Below are 20,307 nucleotides of genomic sequence, written 5' to 3' on the forward strand. Positions count from 1 at the left end.
AGATTGAATAATAAAGCTGCAACACTGTATGAGATTTTTATTTAGGTTTCATCTAATCTCTAAACATTATTTTTCAGTTGCGCCTGATACAATTAATAATCATGTGAAAACCTGTCGAGAGGAACAGAAGAACCTGCACTTTTTTGCCCCAGAATATGGAGGTAAGGGGCAAATCGTCACCAACAATGTGGATTATTCATTTTAAATATAGGGGAAAAAAATCCTTTGCTTACAATATGAATAGAGGTTATTTTATTGCTTTATACCACCTTCTAATTTCTCTTGCAATATATTTCCTGCAAAGGGGAATCAGAAGAAATGTAGTTTTGCTGTACAAAATGTAAAAGATTTTGTGGCTTGTCAACTGTTTTAATGTAATATTGACAACACAATGACCTGTTAGATTTCACACATTAAGCTACATGACACATGGAATATAAATACAATGTTTTGGCTCCATGTGTTGGATTCCATTTCTCTGTTCTCATAAACCATTGGTTTTCAAACTTTTTCTTTTCACTCACATCCCACCTTAAGTAATCCTTCTGCCATAGGTGCTCTGTGATTAGTAAGGGATTACTTAAGGTGGGATGTGAGAGGAAAGAAAAAGTTTGTAAACCATTGTTATAAACACTTCATTATATAGATTTGGGAATTGCAATCAAAGGGGGAAGAGAAATGAATTGTTTCTTTCGGTTAAAGTGTAGACTAAAGCTTGTCATTTCTCATAGAGTTTTTATAATGCAAGCTCATTTTGTGCTCTTGCTTTGATAATAACTAAAATATACTTCATCCATAGTACAAGTCTCATTTTCCTGAAGTCAGTTGCTGTGATATTTTTGTATATCCTTTCAACTTTCTCTTTTTTGTATTTTTTTAAACATCGAATTATGTGGAAAGGTATACCAGCTGAACTGTAGGCCTTAAACCAGTTCCAGGTGGAAGGGTTGCACTTTCAAGTGTATTTAATTTAGACATACAACATGGTAACGGGGGCCCTTTTGGCCCACGAGCCCTTGCCATCCAAATACCCAATTAACCTATAACATGCATGTGTTTCTCTGGCAAAGCCATAAAGTCTGGATGTTCTGAGATTTGTCACAGGCAGAGGTGGACAGATGAGGTTCAAGGAGGTGCTCAAAGCTGCCTTGAAGAAATGTAATCACCCCACGGACTCCATTTGTCTATGATAGCTTGAAGTAAAAGAATGGTTCAGTGTGCTATTGAGAAGCTCATGTGATAACTTAGAAGTGCATGAAAGGGCTGCACAAATGGTGTTCACCTTTTGTCACATAAGATGCATGTTCGTATGGTTAGATATCACCTGCTCCATCTGTTAAAGAGTTCCCACAGCCACCTCCAAATCTACAAACCCTTAATCTTGAGGGAATGACAAGGTTAAAAACTACAATCTGCCTCAACATAAAACTGATTATTTGCAACTTGTATGAAATTTGCTGAATAAATTTTGTGATGAATTCACATTCTAGAGAACTCAAAACGAACAACTTTAGTCATTAAACTTAATTGAAGAAATTCTTAAACTTATGTAGCTAAGGACTAGCTGGTTTAACCATGGGACTGCATCAGCCAAGAAATATTCATATTTGTACCAATCCTACCCCATCCCATTTTATTCTCGCACATTCCCATCAAGTTTCCTTCCCTTCCAGATTCTGGCACATATTATTGCACAAGAGCAACTTAATGGCTATTTAATCTGCAAAGCTGCACATTTTTGGGATGTGGGAGTTAGCCGATATGAAGTCACAGGGAGAAGATCTCACATAGAGTAATTGGATCACTGGAGCTGGGAAACAGAAGCTTGATTTGCAGCATCATTTGTATGGCATCGTTGTACTGCCCACAAGCCAATCCAGTGGATTGATTCTCAGCCCGAAAAAGGCCACTTTATAATCTTATGTGTGAGCCCTTAAAAGCAACTTGTACATTAAAAGGAAGTTGAAATCAAAGATCCTTTGAACATTTTTGTTAGGATTGTAATGCTGCAGAATCAAATCCTTGAATGTTTGGAATTTTTAACATGCTTTTGAATTCTAATGCTGATTTGTCTTTCTTCAGCTGTAACGAATGTGACTACGGCTGTTGATATTTATTCATTTGGAATGTGTGCATTAGAGGTAAGTTGTAATTATGTTAAATTTACCTTTGAAGGAAAAGATTAATTAAATGTATTTATTTGAATAAAATAAGAGAAATTATTTTCTATCTCCTTGATCTCATGTGAAGTTTGATCAGGAATAGTTCAGGAATATGCTCGGTGAATTGATTTGGATGTAAGCCAGATATTTTTGCAGCCATTAATTTTGGATAATTATTTTATCCTGAAAAATGTATTTGCTAGTTGCTTCAAGACCAAGAGAAACTTCTATTAATCAGCCCAATAATGTTAAATTCCCATCGCTTTTTCATTGAGGAATGGGAAATGCTATTTGGGTCAGCCTATCTCTAAACTTTTGAGGGAAATAACGGGGATAGCATGTTTGTCCTCAAAAATAGTCTCCTTTTTTTTTTATTTTTCACACTATGAACCATATGAACCAAAATATGTACAAATGTTTCTCATTAAATTTACACAGTGGTCTTTTCTCCCCTTTTTTTCCCCCTTTTCCCTCCCTTCCTCTATCCACCCCCCTCCAAAACCCATAAAAAATATTTTCTTATGGTCTAGCTCACTACTGAGCCAAGTCCAAAAGTCAGTTTAAATTGATCTTGGGCAATGATAGTCAAATTTAATTTGGTTGAAAATCAAAAAGTGAAATTTCTGTCCATCGATGCCATTGGGCATATAAAACTGCATATGTGTGGATGACGAGTGCTCTCTGGTTGAATACATCACTGTCACTCACTCCAGTGAAGCTCAGGTATAAAATGTATCCTGATGTTTCAAAATTAAAGAAGCTATTTAAAACAGATGAACTCGAAACTCGCAACTTGATTCTTGATCATGCAAAATATAATCTGTTTTAAACTTTATATTTGCATGTGATCAGTATATGAAATCGTATTTTTGCGAAGGATTGCACTTGTGATATTTGTTTAAGGAATTCAGTGGGGAGAATAGAACAATTGACATGAATGCAGCTTTCATATTAATACATGTTTCTTGTAGTTGACACTGACTGTGTCCAATTTGCCTGATTCTATCAATCGCTATTTTTCACTGTTCTAGATGGCAGTATTGGAGATCCAGGGTAATGGTGAATCATCGTATGTGTCACAAGAAGCAATCAATAATGCAATTCACTTACTTGAAGACACATTGCAAAGAGTATGTATTGCTATACATTGGCCATTTGAAACATTGACTCAGCTGTGGAATTTGGATTTAGTTTGTAGTTTTCGTTAGACTGAGTTTTAGGGGAATATCATCAAATGTATGTAACAATATTTAAAGATTTGGAGTAGATGCAGGGCTTTGTGTCCTCTCATCTTCCTTTCCTTTCCACTTCGCAAAATGATCTGCTGCAGAGGAACGTCCCAAGTACTAGTGTAGAAAGAAGTGAACCTCAGTTTGGAAGTCATCCGTTGAAAGGCTCCAGCCCAAAACATTGGTTATATATCTTGACCTCCTGCGGGCACTGCATGAACTGCTGAGTTCATCCAGCATTTTTTGTAATTTTCCACAATCCCATCATCTGCAGACTTGTGTTTCACTTTAGAAATTAGCAAGTTAGGATTCTAGGGTAAAAAACTAATGCACTAAATATGCTTCAGCTGAACAGTACTTTATTAAAACTGTAACAATATCCATTAAATTAAAAAGATATTAAATACAAAAGGTAAATAATAAACATTTCACAGTTACTATATGACAAGAAAATAGCATTACAACCATTTAGGCAAGTCTTTTTGTGGTGTTGGAGTACTTAATGATTACTGTAGTAGGGGAACATTCAAGAGCCTGATAGCTGTTGAAAAGAAATTGTTTTTGATTCTAGAGATGCTGGTCTCTTTTCCAAAGAGAGAAGAGGTTGCCCTCTGTTTCTGAAGTCTGTTGTTGCTTAAAGTTCTTCCAATGTAAACTTTTGAAAGCACAATTTTTCTTCATATTGGACTCCCAATTTGCCAATTAATAGTGATTGACGGGGATGGGGGGGCTGTAGAAAGGCATTTCAGAAACACTGAGCCGGTCAGACAGCATAGAAATAGAAGCAGTTGATATTTTAGAATGAGTATCTATTTCTCTTTTTCTCAATGCTGTCTGATCTAGGTATTTCAGGGTTTTTTTGCTTTCAAGTTACAGTTAAAACAAAATGGTCCAAGTTAACATTAAATCAATGAATATGCTGGAAAATTGTTTATAAAGTGGCTACAGACTTTTTTTTTAAATTTTTTTTTCACACCATAAATCACATTAGCCATGATATACACTGATGGGATTTTGGTTTTCCTTTCTTCACACTAATTGAACTGTGGCACAATACACAAAGTGTTTTTTGCACTACCAATAAATGGCAACTCTTCCTGGCCCACAGGAAAAAGAATCTCAGGGTACGTGATGTCACTCTGACAATAAATCTGAATTCTGACTCTTGTTAAGTTAGACAAAGAAGTCTGCAGATGCTGGGGCTGCAGACTAGAGATAAGTGCTGGAGAAACTCGGGAGGTCATGCATCATCCATTGGAGGTATGGACTGCCACCATTCGCAGGCCACCCGCAAATCGGAGCAATGATGCCTTATATTCCACCTCTGCCCTCTCCAACCAGATGGCATCGACTTCTCCAATTACCATTATCCCCTGCCCCAATCTCTCTCCTTCCTCTCCCCTCTCTACTTTCAAATTGGAAAATTTGGGTGACAAAACAGGAAAAGCAATCAAAAACAGAATGGTGGAGGAACTGAGTGGATTAGGTGGGGGGGGGGGAGAGAAGTTGTCAGTTTCTATTGGAAACCTTTTAGCAAGACTGATAATGGAGAGGAGAGGCACTAATAATGAACAGGGGGGTGAAGCAGCCACGAAGGAGTTGGAAAACCAGAGAGGGGGAGAAGGATGATTGACAAATGGGGAGGGTGAGAGGTGGAGTTGGAAGACAGAGACAGATGATCGATAAGTGAGCCAGGTGAGGGTGTGCTGTCAAATAGCTACATAGTCTTGAGGATTAAAATGGTGGTTGGAAAAGTGAAACAACCGAACAGTGAAAATTCTCACTTGAAGAAACAAAATGTATGATCCTAAGTTGAAAGGGTACTTATCAAGAGCATGAGTGTTCTTGGTTATTGAGAAGCCAGTGCAAAAGAGTATCAGTTCTTTAAATATATTATCTGTTTACCCTTTTCATGACAGGAATTTATTCAGAAATGTTTGGAGGTTGATCCTGTTAAACGACCCACTGCCCGAGAACTTCTCTTTCACCCAGCTCTATTTGAAGTACCTTCGTTAAAGTTGTTAGCAGCACATTGCATTGTCAGTCATCCTCGTAAGTACTTGTGAAAACTCAAGTTGTTACCTTCGAACCATTTGAGACCTTTTCTTTGATCAAAGTTCTCAGGAATAAATAAATGTAGAAAATGAGTGAAATAAATAAATTGGACAATCAAGCGGAGAGGCAGATGTTAAATATTTTAGGTCGATATATCAAATATGGCAATAATGTTTTAGATATTAATTTGACCCAGTTGAATTAAAAACTTTTTACAACTAGAACTGTGAACCTCGAATGTTTTTTTAATTCAGGTTTTTTAAGGGAAGAATTTGGATGATTCTGACTATTGGACATATTTTTAAAAACAAACACCACATTTTGTAGCATAAAATAATCCTTTCAGCCCAACTCGTCCATGTCAACCAAAGTGCCTCCTTTCTTTTGATACCATTTCCTTCCATTGGCCACATATTCCCCTAAACCTATCCATGAACCTGTTCAAATGTCTTTTAAACATGATGACTCTACCAACCTCAATCATTTCCTCTGGCAGCTCGTTTTACATGCCCACAGCCCTCTGGAAAAATCTACCCCTTGGCACCCCTCTGAATATTTTCTATCACCCTAAACGTATGGCCTCTAATTTTTGAATCTCCTACCATGGGAAAAAGACTGTGCCCATTCACTTTGTGTATGTCACTCCTGATCTTGTACCATTCTACAAGATTACCCCTTGTCCTCCTTTGCTCCAGGAAAAATAGTTGCAGCCTATCCAATCTCTTGTAATTCAGTCCAGGCGACATCCTTGTGAACTTTTTCTGCACTCTCTTCAACTTGAACATATCTTCCCTATCGAGTGGTGACCAGAACTGCACACAATATTCCAAATGTGGTTTCATGCAAGTCTTGTCAAGTTGTAATGTGATGTTCCACTCTGAGACTCAGTGCCCTGACTGATGAAGGCAGGTGTGTTGTACATCATCTTTACTGTGTCTAAATATGTTGCCACTTTCAGGGAACTATGTCCTTGTACCCATAAGTCTCTGTTGTACATAACTTTCAAGGACCCTGTTAATTAATGTGATTTTTGTCACCTTGCTATTGGTATCACTGTTCTTCTTTAAAAGAAAAGCAGTTTGTTAATTAAAGTCAAGATTGTATGTGCTTTATGGAAATGCCAGCTGGATCTGATTTTAATTCAATTTTCTCATTTATAGACATGATTCCTGAAAATGCTTTGGAAGAAATAACAAAAAATATGGACATGAGTGCAGTTTTAGCAGAAATTTTTCACCATGGTGCAGAAAGAGCACAGATCAGGTATTGTGAGCACAACCAACATCTGGCGGACCTGGATTGGAAAGAACTGGGCTAATACCCAAGTTTTCATAATGCTCAGGCCCAAAATGTTGGCTTCCTTCAACTTTTTATCGATGTTACATAACCTACTGAGTTTTTTTCCAGCCTTTGTGCACTTCACTAGGCCCCAGTATCTGAAAATATTCTTGTTTACCTTATTTTCAACACGTTCTCTTAAAAGGTGTTCTTAAATACTATATTTTTTCAGGCTCCACCTAATTTCTTGCCACACTTTTGGTTTGGTGAATCTCAATATCAGGTCAAATCTTTCAGCAGAGTTGAAAGGCAAATGGTGCTAATAATTAAAGTTCCTTCTCGTACAAAGCAATAGTTTGATGTACTTAAAGACCCCATGTCAATTCTAATCACATGCTTCACCTCTGTCTGTAAGGTTCATCAGCAAGACTTCATTAAGTCAAATGCATTATAATCAATTTCAATGCAATTCAGGATTGAAGATGCAGAATTTATCGAGGGATACTAGTGAACCATGCTGTAATCTAATGATGTGATTCCAAAACCTCTTCAATGTAACATGAGAAACAGCACAAGAGTAACCAGGAGCAGACATGGGCCATTCAGTCCTTCAATCCTTTTCTGCCATTCAAAAAGATAATGGCTCAATTCCATTTTCCTGCATGGAAAACATGGCTATACCTTAATTCCTTTATCTGAGGTTCTTTGATCTCAGCTTTGAATAATTTTTCTCTGGAGTGGAGAATTCAAAAGGATCACCACTCTCAAGAGTGGAAATTATTCCTCCTCTTGGATCTAAATCACTTCTCTTTGAGACATTCGGTGCATCGTTCCAGATTCCTCAGCTGAGGCAAACATGCTCTGCATGTCCACCCTTTTTGAAGCTCATTCTTCTAAACTCGGAATAGAGTTGTAGCCTCCTAATATCTCCTCATTTGAGTGGCCTGGCATCCGAAGAGCCTGTTTGAATCTCTGTTGCACATCCTCTGAGGCAAGTTTCTCCTTCTTTTGATAAGGAGCTCAAAATTGTGCAGGCTAAAGAGAGGAGGTGATGTCACATCTGGCACCTATGGAGATTGTTGGATGCCAGAGAAGCACATTTTCCAGATGCTTGAAATTGTGTGATTGGCGAAGTGTGCCAATTTTATAAGTCCGTATTTTCAACCTATTTATTTTCTGCTGTTTTTTTTCTAGTTGTCTGAGGCTGCTAGTTGCTTGAATTCCGGATAACAGGGCTTTTCCTGTAGAATGGAAGGACATATTCAGTTTTGCATTCAAATTCTCTTGCAGTAGAGACAAATGTGGGTTTTTTTTCTTTTTGGACCATTAATTGCCTGCTGCACCTGTGGATCAGGCTTGGGTAGAAGAGCACCCAGATAGTCTTGAATGTGAACACCACAATTTCTCATCTTTCACTCAGTATATCCGCTGACCAAAGTGAATAATATCACACTTTTCACATTGTTCTCTTTGTGCCATGAGGTCATGGACATTCATTCTGTTTGCTTGTATCATATTGAAGCCCTAATGCAAGGGTTTTAACCCAAAATGTTGACCATGTCTGCCTCCACAGATGCTGCTTCATGTGCTGGTTATTTTGCTCCAGATTGCATCATCTGCAGTCTCTTATCTTATTGAAGTCTGCTCCCACTGCTTGCACAATTGGTTCATATTTCAGGAAACTTGGAAATGGGACATTTGTTCCTTGACGTGGATGGAGAATCATTTCTGCTGTGAATATTCCATATTGATCTTCATTCTGTGCTGTAGTAGTACTGATCTCTGTGAAACAGTCTGCCAAACAAAGACCCATTTATTCCAACTGTTCTCTACTTTTAACCAACTCTCTCCATTGGGATATTACCCTAATTTCAAGTGGTCCAATTTTGTTCAACAGCCCCACTTGGGGAAAGCTGTGGCAATATCTAAATGTTGGGTACAATACTGATGCATCTTTTTTTTTTCTTTTTTTTAAAATTTTTTATTTTTCACACCATAAATCACATTAGCCATGATATACACTATTTCTTTTTCACACATATACAGTGACTTTTTCTCACCCCCCCTCCCTCCTCCCAAGCCACCCCCCCCCCCCCTCATCCATTTTAGGTATACAATCTAGGTTGCATTAAGCCAGTCAGACAATGTTGTCATTCAACAAAAATACACCAGAAATTCTACTGAGTCCATTCTTTTCTTTCCTTCTCCTTCCATCAACTTGGGTAATGTTTGTCCCCGGTAGGTTTTCGCTATTGTATTTAATGTAAGGCTCCCATACTTGTTCGAATATTTCAATATTATTTCTTAACCTATATGTTATTTTTTCTAATGGAATACATTTATTCATTTAAATTTAGTAGTTTCTTCCTTTTAATTTGGTTATGTATTCCATTAATATTTAGAGTCATATAGTTCAGCGTAGCCCTTTTATATTTTGTTTATCTTCTCTTTCTGTTTTTCCATTATTACCTTTCCTCCTTTTCCATTTCTGTTTTCTTATTTTCAACTCTTTATAAGACAACATTCCTACAACATCCAACATTTTCCTTATTCTCCTATTTCTATCTTATTTATCCCCAATCTCCCCTTCCCCTCCTGAGTTGTCCTTTATCCCTTGTCGGACAACCACATCTCCCCTCTCCATTTGGATTTGCGAATCCACTCGCAAGCGTCAACTGATTTTGCAGTGACCGCTATTTCCCCCCACCCCGCCCCCCTCAGAAAAAATTTCACTTTTCATATGTCACAAAGGTCACTCTTTTAATTCCCTCCTTATTCTCTCTATTCCATTACCTTTCCTTATTAATTCTTGTCTATACTATCTATATTTTCCTCTAAGTACAGATACATTCACGTATGCACATTGTCTCTATTCACTCTTATACCTCTTTACCCGCATACATATCAATCGTGATCATTTTTACTCTCATTACCTGTCTTCATCCCTCAGTCTATTTTTGTCTTTACCCACATACATATCAATCGTGATCATTTTTACTCTCATTACCCGTCTTCCTCCCTCAGTCTATTTTTGTAATTGTTCTGCAAATTTTCGTGCTTCTTCTGGATCCGAGAATAGTCTGTTTTGTTGTCCTGGAATAAATATTTTCAATACCGCAGGATGCTTTAGTATAAATTTATACCCTTTCTTCTCCATAAAATTACCTTTGCTGTATTGAACTCTTTTCTCTTCTTTAGGAGTTCAAAACTTATATCTGGATAAATGAAGATTTTTTGCCCTTTATACTCCAGTGGTTTGTTGCCCTCTCTTACTTTTTCCATTGTCTTCTCCAGTACCTTTTCTCTTGTAGTATATCTTAGGAATTTTACTACAATAGATCTTGGTTTTTGTTGTGGTTGTGGTTTAGAGGCCAATACTCTATGTGCCCTTTCTATTTCCATTTCTTGCTGTAGTTCTGGACATCCTAGGGTCTTAGGGATCCAATCTTTTATAAACTCCCTCATATTCTTGCCTTCTTCATCTTCCTTAAGGCCCACTATCTTTATGTTATTTCTTCTGTTATAATTTTCCATTATATCTATTTTCTGAGCTAACAGTTCTTGTGTCTCTATAGCTTTTTTATTAGATTCCTCCAATTTCTTTTTTAAGTCCTCTACCTCCATTTCTGCTGCTACTGCCCGTTCTTCCATCTTGTCCATTTTCTTTCCCATTTCTGTTAAGGTCATCTCTATTTTATTCATTTTCTCTTCTGTGTTGTTTATTCTTTTTCTTAAATCATTAAATTCCAGTGTTTGCCATTCTTTAAATGACTCCATGTATCCTTTAATAAGAGAAAGTACCTCCTATATCTTGCCTTTCTTTTCTTCTATTTCACTGTACTCTTCCTCTTCTTCTTCCTCTGGGTTGGCCATCTGTTGTTTCTTTGTTGCCCTTTCCTCCTCTTCTTTCTTGTTTCCATTGTCTTCTGTGGTCTCTTCTTGCGCAGGTGTTCTGCAGCTGTCGTTGCCGGCTGTGGAGATCGACTCCCCAGCTGGTCCCCCCTCCCGTCGGTGTGTTTTTTTTCATGCGCGGTTGCGCACTTTTACTCGGCTCTGCGAGCCATTTTTGTAGTCCATTATTTACCGACCTGAGGGAGCGGGTTTCTCTCTCCGCAGCGGGCCTCTTCGGACAGGTAAGGCCTTCACCTTTTTCCTCCTTTGTCTTCTCTTCCTCTCTTCTTACCGTTGCTTTCGATTTTTCTTTTTTTGTCGCCATCTTTCCACCTTTATACTCACTTTTCTGTAACTTTTATTTCTGTGCCTTTGTGTTTTCCTTTGTTTTTCCCGACTTTTCTGGAGAGGGCTGGAGTTCACCGTCCGGCCACTACTCCATCACGTGACTCCTCCTCAATACTGATGCATCTTGAAGAATGATAACTAATACTTGAAAGATGTATTTGATTTCTTTTTTCCACTGAAGTTTGCTTACAGTTTTCATCATTCTGACCAGTGCTTTGCAGAAATTGCTGATGAGCTGCCCCAATGCATTTCGTCTGTACACACAATCCAACTAACAAGCCATTTTACTTTTGGACATGATGCAATTCTTCAAACCAAACTTTTTCTGAAAACATTTTGTTTTTGTTTTCTCACAGATTCTCCCAGTTTCCTGCACTGGAGTTAGATAAATTTTTAGAGGATGTGAGGTAAGAATTCCACAGAAGATTGATTTGAATTATTATATCTTAGATTAGAGTTCCGGTTTATTCGTTTTAAGGGCATGTGTGAAGTTGTATGATTCTGGTTGTTTTCTTGAAAGTTGTGTGCCTTTGACCTTCAATTTCAACCTCCAGGAATGGTATTTATCCTTTGACTGCATTTGGAATGCCCATGCCTCAGCAACCCCAGCAGGAGACTGTAACTTCACCCATCGTCCCACCATCTGTGAAAACACCTACACCTGAACCTGCAGAACTGGAGACCAGAAAGGTAAGAAACAACACAGAGTTCCACCCTTTGACCAAATCACCTTCCGACTGAGATTGCGGCCTTGAAAGTGTTATTTATCTCCATTTTGGAGATCAGGTTGCATTTGGGTAAAGTTCCATACATTGTCCATTCCTGTTGACTTGGGAAGTGACGATTGGCCAACCTGAACCTCTTGCGGCTTCTGTAAAGGTGGTTTTCGCCACGGTGTTGGGTTGGAATTTTCAGGATAATAGAAGCAGGTGCTCTAAATCTAGTTGCTTTTAATGTATGTTTCTGCAGCTCTTGTACCACCTCCATCATGAAGCAGTTCACATTGAAGTAATCTTTGAGAATGGATTGCACTCTGCAGTCATTGTGTACTGTAAATGCTGTTAACTGTTTGGAAAAGGAAGCGAATTCTGGCTGGTTTCAATCCTCTTTTTTAAGCATTTCAACATTTTGACTCCAATAAGCAGTTGCTATTGTGCTGGCAAGAAACAATGATGGTGGTTTTAAATTTCGAGGAATATTAGGCAGGTGTCCACTGATGCTTGCTATGGGCACCCTGGGAAAAATGTGCTGGCTGTCCACCCAATCTAAGCCCCTTCATAACCTTTTGGTTATTTTTATAGGTTGTTCAGATGCAATGCAATATTGAGCCAGTTGACGAAGGAGCCAAACATCATGTAAGTTATCTTTTTAAGGTGGTCCTGACCTGGACTAAAACTTCTGAAATCAATTTATTTATTAAAAATCTTAATTATTCAAGTTCAATTTCATTGTCAGAATTCATACACAATATCACATATAACTCTTGAGATTATTTTTCTTGCGGGCCTGGCAGAATATTTACTTATCAGTGGTGTGAACTGAATTCCAGAAAAAGATGTATATCCAAAATAGAGAGATGTAAACAAATTGCAAATGCAAGAGAAAAATAAAAATTCAGTGATAAATGATGTGGAAAGTAAGAGTCCTAACTTGAGTCTGATGGTGGAGGGGTAGTTACTGTTCCTGAACCGGATGTTGCAAGTCTTGTGGCACCTTCCTGCTGGCAACAGGGAGAACAGAGTGTGTGCTGGGTGGTGGAGATTCTCAATTCTTTAAATGAGTTGTTTTGTGCTTTTTTTTTAAATAAAAGCACTAAAGTAGAATTCAATCAAAAATGTTCTTTTAGAAATATCTAGCATTTGGGAATTTCTCAGGAGTATTTGTGCTTGACCCTCTTGCTGTCAAAATGAGCCTGCACTTGTCCATTTCAAATATCCCTTTATGTGCTTTCGAAAGGGTCAATAAGAAACGTTCTCTCCTCTACCCACTCTATTAAAGTCAGAGCTTGAATGTGAGGACTTAAAACTAATGTTACCAGATAGTGGACTTGCTTGACATTTGGTGAGTCATGAACACGCCAATTGTTTGTTCATTATCCTTGGTTATGGCTTGGTTCAGCATCATGCTGAAGAAGATTGAAAAGAGGGTTGGTGCGAGAACACAGCCTTGCTTCACGCCATTGTTAATGGAGAAGGGTTCAGAGAGCTCATTGCTGTATCTGACCCGACCTTGTTGGTTTTCGTGCAGTTGGATAATCATGTTGAGGAACTTTGGGGGACATCCGATGCGCTCTAGTATTTGCCAAAGCCCTTTCCTGCTCACAGTGTCGAAGGCTTTGGTGAGGTCAACAAAGGTGATGTAGAGACGCTGTTTACATCCGGTACCGCACGGATGGCAGTCTCTTCAATCTGAGGCGCCTGCAAGCTCACACCAAGACACAAGAGAAACTTGTCCGTGAACTACTCTTTGCAGATGATGCCGCTTTAGTTGCCCATTCAGAGCCAGCTCTTCAGCGCTTGACGTCCTGCTTTGCGGAAACTGCCAAAATGTTTGGCCTGGAAGTCAGCCTGAAGAAAACTGAGGTCCTCCATCAGCCAGCTCCCCACCATGACTACCAGCCCCCCCACATCTCCATCGGGCACACAAAACTCAAAACGGTCAACCAGTTTACCTATCTCGGCTGCACCATTTCATCAGATGCAAGGATCGACAATGAGATAGACAACAGACTCGCCAAGGCAAATAGCGCCTTTGGAAGACTACACAAAAGAGTCTGGAAAAACAACCAACTGAAAAACCTCACAAAGATAAGCGTATACAGAGCCGTTGTCATACCCACACTCCTGTTCGGCTCCGAATCATGGGTCCTCTACCGGCACCACCTACGGCTCCTAGAACGCTTCCACCAGCGTTGTCTCCGCTCCATCCTCAACATCCATTGGAGCGCTCACACCCCTAACGTCGAGGTACTCGAGATGGCAGAGGTCGACAGCATCGAGTCCACGCTGCTGAAGATCCAGCTGCGCTGGATGGGTCACGTCTCCAGAATGGAGGACCATCGCCTTCCCAAGATCGTATTATATGGCGAGCTCTCCACTGGCCACCGTGACAGAGGTGCACCAAAGAAAAGGTACAAGGACTGCCTAAAGAAATCTCTTGGTGCCTGCCACATTGACCACCGCCAGTGGGCTGATAACGCCTCAAACCGTGCATCTTGGCGCCTCACAGTTTGGCGGGCAGCAGCCTCCTTTGAAGAAGACCGCAGAGCCCACCTCACTGACAAAAGGCAAAGGAGGAAAAACCCAACCCCAACCAACCAATTTTCCCTTGCAACCGCTGCAATCGTGTCTGCCTGTCCCGCATCGGACTGGTCAGCCACAAACGAGCCTGCAGCTGACGTGGACTTTTTACCCCCTCCATAAATCTTCGTCCGCGAAGCCAAAGAAAGAATCCTTGGTTAACTTGAAAATTGCTCCTCTTGTGGTTTTTGGAAATGCTCCTTTGTTAGTTACCCAGTAGATTATTTAAGACATTTAATGCTGATTTTAAAACTGCTAATGAACCATTAGAAACATCAGAGGAGTAGTTGTGAGTTCATTGTAGTTGCACAAGGCTTGTCACACGGAGAGATCTGAAAAAGTATTTTTACTTTACACTCCATGATTAATTCAAGATTCCTTTATTATCAATAGTACAAAATGTAATATTACACAAAATTGCTGTCTGCCTGCTTTAAGGCAAAGAGTCGCATTAGTTTTGTCTGGCAGTAAGAGAAGAAAGTAAAACCAGAAACATTTACATTGATGTGATTCTTTTCTTCAGCTAACTCTACTCTTGAAACTGGAAGACAAGCTGAACCGCCACCTCAGCTGTGACTTGATGCCCAGTATGTATTATTCTGATCTTGCTTTGTGCAAATGAGAATTTTGGTTTGGGTGAAATCACAAGTTTTTATTTTCTTGATATCACAAGATTTAATTTACCAGTTTGTCAAATTAACTTATTGGTGGACCTTGCAATTAATATTGCAGGAGAATTAATGATACATTTATTGTTCCCATTCCTAATTCCGCTCTTGAACCACTATACTATGGAGTAGCACATTTTACGCTTTTAAAACTGGAGTAGGAATATGATCAGTGGCAGGAATGGATACCTGCTGTTAGTGGTTCCCCCCCCATTAAGAACAATATACAGTTTTTGGCCTAAATGACCAGATCTACAACCCCAGAATTCTAAGAGGTCGAAACAGTTATAAATTGCCTGAAGAACATTGAACCATCACTTGACAGCATGGTTAATGGAATTCTATTACAGCCCCAATGACTCAGGTTCAAATACTGTCTGTGAGGAGCTTGTATGTTCTCCCCATGTCTGTGTAGATATTCTTCAGGTGCTCTGGGTTCTTACCACCCTTCAAATGTATGGGGGCTATAGGTTCATTGGGTTATTTGGACAGCACGAGCTGGTGGGCCTGAAGGGCATATATGTCTTTTTATAACATAACATAACAATTACAGCACGGAAACAGGCCATTAGGCCCTTCTAGTCCGCACCGAACCAAACACCCCTTTCTAGTCCCACCTCCCTGCACAATGCCCATAACCCTCCATCTTCTTCTCATCCATAGACCTGTCCAACCTTTTCTTAAATAATACAATTGACTCCGCCGCCACTATTTCTCCCGGAAGATCATTCCACACGGCTACCGCTCTCTGAGTCAAGAAGTTCCCCCTCATGTTACCTCTAAACCTCTGCCCCTTAATTCTTAACTCATGTCCTCTTGTTTTAATCTTTCCTCCTCTTAACGGAAATAGTCTATCCACATCCACTCTGTCTATCCCTTTCATAATCTTAAATACTTCTATCAAATCCCCTCTCAACCTTCTACGCTCCAAAGAATAAAGACCTAATCTGTCCAATCTCTCCCCATACTCCAGATGCTTAAACCCAGGTAACATTCTGGTAAACCTTCTCTGCACTCTCTCCACTCTGTTTATATCCTTCCTATAATTAGGTGACCAGAACTGCACACAGAACTCCAAATTAGGCCGCACCAACGTCTTATACAATCTCAACATCACCTCCCGACTCCTGTATTCCATGCAATGATTGATAAAGGCCAGCATACTAAAAGCCTTCTTCACCACCCTATTCACGTGAGTTTCTACCTTCAGGGAACGATGTACCGTTACTCCTAAACTCTTTTTTTAATAAAAAAATTAAACAATTAAGATTTGTTCAAGTGAGGGAAAAAAAATTCAGGAATAAAGGAAACAAAATGTAATTGTTAAGTTTAACAGAATCCATAATGTGCAGCAGGCTGGCTATAATTATCGAAAGCATGAACACTTGATATCCAAGTATGGTCAGTAAACTAATGCTAGTCTTGCTTTATAGATGAGAGTTGTCAGGAGTTGGCAGCAGAACTGGTTCAACTCGGATTTATCAGTGAGGTAGGTGATTTTTTAAAAATCTATTTAACAGTCCCAGCAGCCTGGTTATCTTACTGTCCTTTTGAATGCTTTGTATTAACTATTAACTTCACCATTCGGATTCAAGGAGAGAGTGCAACATTTGAACAAAATTGGTTGTCTTTCGTAGATTAAATGCTAAAATTAGGGAGGGAACTGCAGACACAGGAAGCAAATGAGTATGCAAATAACACACAGCCAAGCTCAGAATTCAACCTGAGCTCTTGTGGCTGTGCCATTTCTCCATTATGGAGCACTCGCTCGTTGAAGTTATCTGCACCGAGCTGGGTCAAAATGTGACATTCTCTGCTGCAGGTCAGCTATTGGGTCAATTAAGTGGTAAAACCATAAGATGAAGAATATTTGTTTTAACTTGATGGCACTTCTGTGTTTTTAATGATTACTTCTTCCTGTCTTTTAAACAGATTGATCAGAGTCGATTAACCACCTTGCTCGAGGATGCCTTCAGCAAATTCTTCTATAACCGGAATGGTTCTATATCCGATGTCACGGTCTCTTCATAGCTACAGAATCCTTGTGTGACACAACTATTTCATCACCAGTCTTAAATGGATGAAAGAAGACATCACAGGAAGCCACTGGTTCAATTGCATGTAGTAGTATGGGGATGAGTTCCCATCTACAAATGGTGAACGTCCCACCAATGAACAGTTCTGTTGTCAGTATTATGTCCCATCTGTGCTTCACCCTGTGACTATCGTATTTTATTTAGCAGTAAGACTTGCAGAGCGCTGCCACATTGGAAAGGCGCTTTTCTCCCAATTGAGGCAAAGGTGGGATGGAGGTCGGGATTGGGATGGGTGGTGGGGGGGGGGGGGGGGGAGTGGAAAGGCTGATTAATTTGAACATGGAGACTGTGAAGGTGAGGAGAAAGTGAAATGTATGCACAGTGAAGTATCACTGATACGTTTTTGTGAACTCTTTCAATACATTGTATCGCTTTATATATGCTGGTAATGTGCATGTTTCTTCTATGTTGTATAATCGTTGCACATTTGTTTTTCAAGATCTGAACTGCTAGGTGATTGGAAATGAGTGTTCCGACAAATACATTTAAGAGGCCAATCCTGTGAAGGCTTTCACTCTTTTTCTGTGTTGAACTTTTCAAATGGCATGGCTCTTGTGCACCTGAAAGTGGGAAGTGATAGCCCACTAAGCCAGCAACTCTCTAATCTCTTTACATGACCAGTCGAGCAAACTCATCCAAATGATTATTAGAATTTGGATAATTTTTTCTGGATCCTGTTTTTCTTTTAAAATATGTGGATTGCCTGGTCCAGAGATGCAAATTCATTGCAAGTCAGTCAAGTTTTGACCAGATTCACCTGAAAGAGGAGTTGCTTTTGATTGAATTAAATGCTTTATTGAAGCCTTCCCTCCCAACATCCCCACTCTTCCTTTCTGCCCTTTTCCCCAACAGCTTTGTGTCTGTAAGATGAACATTGACCCAGAGGGTGTAATCCTTGTTTAGTATTTTGGGTTGTGTGGCTGAGGTTAGGTAGTAGTTCTGGTGGTTTTGTCGTGACAATTGCATTGATCATTTCCCAGCCATGTATTTCTGTGAGGTTTGTTGGCCAAAAGATTTGTGCTTGTGTCTTCGATATTGAGCCAAATAATGTATGGTGGGCTAATAAACACAATGTTTTGGTTATTTTGGTTTGGAAGTAACGGAAAGGGTCAATTGCACTTGCAAGAGCCAGATTGTCAGTTACCATTTATGATTGTCTTGCATTTTCTCAGTTTAGTTATAGTTTTGTATGTTGTGGAATGTTTTCAAACCCTTTCTGCATTTAGACAACAATGGAAATTTGAGATGAAGGGAACAGAGATGGTCATTGTTGAAAAGGAAAAAATGGGATAGGTAGGGAAAGCCTCAGCTTAATTGGAATTTCTTTAAGTTTTTTGAGAATGGCAAAACACTGTATTGTGGCAATGTTTAAAGCCCTAACTGCATTTAATGCAGCATTCACTGAAGCAAATATACTGTATTGAAAAAGCAGAGCCTGGCTGTTTTTTTGTTATTTACATTTCTGAATTGTACAGTAAAATACCATCTCGAGTCCATGCATTAATTTTTATCGAAGTTGTTCAAATCCTGTAGTTCTTGTGAATAAATAATTGGATGTCAAAGGAAAATCATTCTTGCCACAATCCTAAAATCTTGGCTTGAATCTGATCTAATTGTCACAGTTCATTCACATGTGCTACAAATGTTTGCATGTCAGCTGTGGAGGTCTTGGGCAATCAATTCAAAAAAATCTCAACATCATACATTTGTGATATTCATTTAAAATATCTTGTGAAATTGGATTTGTTTTATACAAGCTGTTTACTGCTTGAGTTTGATTACTCATTGGACTAAATGGGTCATGCCATTGACTGAGGTTGAAGCTAATTGCAGATTCAAAACTATCACGGAATCTAAAAAAAATATCTTCCTCTTTTAGAATCTAATAGTAAATTGCAGGAAACTAAAGTTTGCAGACACATGATTGCAGTTATTATGCAAAAGGTGCTGGAGAAACTCAGCAGGTCCCACAATGTCAATGGGAGGCAAAGATCGATAACCTTGACAAAGGGTTCAGGCCCGAAACGTTTATATATCTTTCCTTCCTGTGGACACAGCGGGACCTGCTGAGTTTCTCCAGCACCTTTGCGTATTGATCTTAAATTGCAATCCTTTTTTTTCGCTAGATGGCTGTTATCCTATCCCCTGGGGATTTGTTATTTTTGCAATTGTGATCTTGTGGTTCATCAGGAAATGAACCACAAAAGCTTGCACACAAATTGAGGCTCTTGATAGCTTTGAAATGACTTCCCATTAAATATTGCATCTTTAACAACATTTTGCTTTCAGATGAATTACATTGTGTGAAGCTGTGGGTTATTCTGTTTTAAGAAACTGAAGCCCTTTAAAGATGGAACTGAATTAGCAACCAAAGCACACACACAACCTGACCAAATTACAAACTCTGATATGTTCACATTTATGTTTCCAGTTAAAACGAATAAACCTTGCAACCCATTAGGAGCTGCAATGGATAAATCAGCTTGTTGCAGTGTGTTTTCAAATTAAATATCGACTCTTTAATGAAGACAGGTGTGTGGTCAACTTGAACACATGGAACTGAAGGGTGTTTCATGATGTACGATACTGTCTTCCCCTTTCCTATCCATGCTCACCATCTATCACTCCAACACTTGAAGAGTTTTCAAACATCCCCTTCAGCCCACAATATGCTGACCTTTAGATAACCAAAAAAAACTAAATGTTTCTTACCTCATAACTCTCTAATTTTACTTCTTCCATGTGCCTAAGAGTCTCTTAAAATGGCCCTATTACTACAGCCTCCACCTCCACCCCTGGCAAGGCATTCCAGGCACTCACCCTGTACAGTGTGTGTGAATGTGTATATGCATGAATAAAATTACCCCCATCAATTTGTACAGATTTTTTGGTGTTTGCTTCTGCCCTGGGAAAAAGATCACTGAAAGTTGCGTCACAGTTCTATCTATGCCTGTCACCTTGTCACATTTATCCTTCGTTGGTCCAAAAAGAAAAGCCCTAGCTCTGCTAACTTTGCATCATCAGACACATTCTCCCATCTAGGCCATGTCTTGGTAAATCTCTGCACCTCACTCTTGCTTCCACATTTTCCTGTAATGAGGTGACCAGAAACGAACACATTATTGTTCAAGTTGGAATTTACCTTCATTACAGAAAAACAAACTTCTCCCCTTTGCGGAATTTTGCTTTTTGATTTCAGAGATGCTGCGGTACAACAGTTGAGATGTTTTTGGTCGAGTAAGAATTTATGAAATCTCCTGTTGGTTTCAATATCGCAGAAT

General features: G+C 39.2%; 1 protein-coding gene and 1 long non-coding RNA gene across 3 annotated transcripts in view; one reads left to right on the plus strand and one right to left on the minus strand.

Annotated features, from left to right (window-relative positions):
• Positions 1-19,507, plus strand: part of LOC138760330 (nuclear receptor-binding protein-like) — a 112,401-nt gene extending 92,894 nt beyond the window's left edge. For both annotated transcript variants that reach the window (XM_069930769.1, XM_069930768.1), the window contains 11 exons: positions 78-161; positions 2,083-2,141; positions 3,194-3,292; positions 5,311-5,443; positions 6,607-6,709; positions 11,320-11,370; positions 11,518-11,653; positions 12,265-12,318; positions 14,786-14,849; positions 16,364-16,419; positions 16,863-19,507. In XM_069930769.1, coding sequence (XP_069786870.1) covers positions 78-161; positions 2,083-2,141; positions 3,194-3,292; positions 5,311-5,443; positions 6,607-6,709; positions 11,320-11,370; positions 11,518-11,653; positions 12,265-12,318; positions 14,786-14,849; positions 16,364-16,419; positions 16,863-16,961 — 938 coding nt within the window. In that variant the 3' untranslated portion in view covers positions 16,962-19,507. The remainder of the gene's footprint in view (positions 1-77; positions 162-2,082; positions 2,142-3,193; positions 3,293-5,310; positions 5,444-6,606; positions 6,710-11,319; positions 11,371-11,517; positions 11,654-12,264; positions 12,319-14,785; positions 14,850-16,363; positions 16,420-16,862) is intronic.
• The window catches only part of LOC138760333 (uncharacterized), a 130,308-nt gene that overhangs the window by 55,605 nt on the left and 54,396 nt on the right, over positions 1-20,307 (minus strand). The window lies entirely within an intron of this gene.

The sequence above is a fragment of the Narcine bancroftii genome, chromosome 4 (assembly GCF_036971445.1).
Source record: "Narcine bancroftii isolate sNarBan1 chromosome 4, sNarBan1.hap1, whole genome shotgun sequence".
NCBI lineage: Eukaryota > Metazoa > Chordata > Chondrichthyes > Torpediniformes > Narcinidae > Narcine > Narcine bancroftii.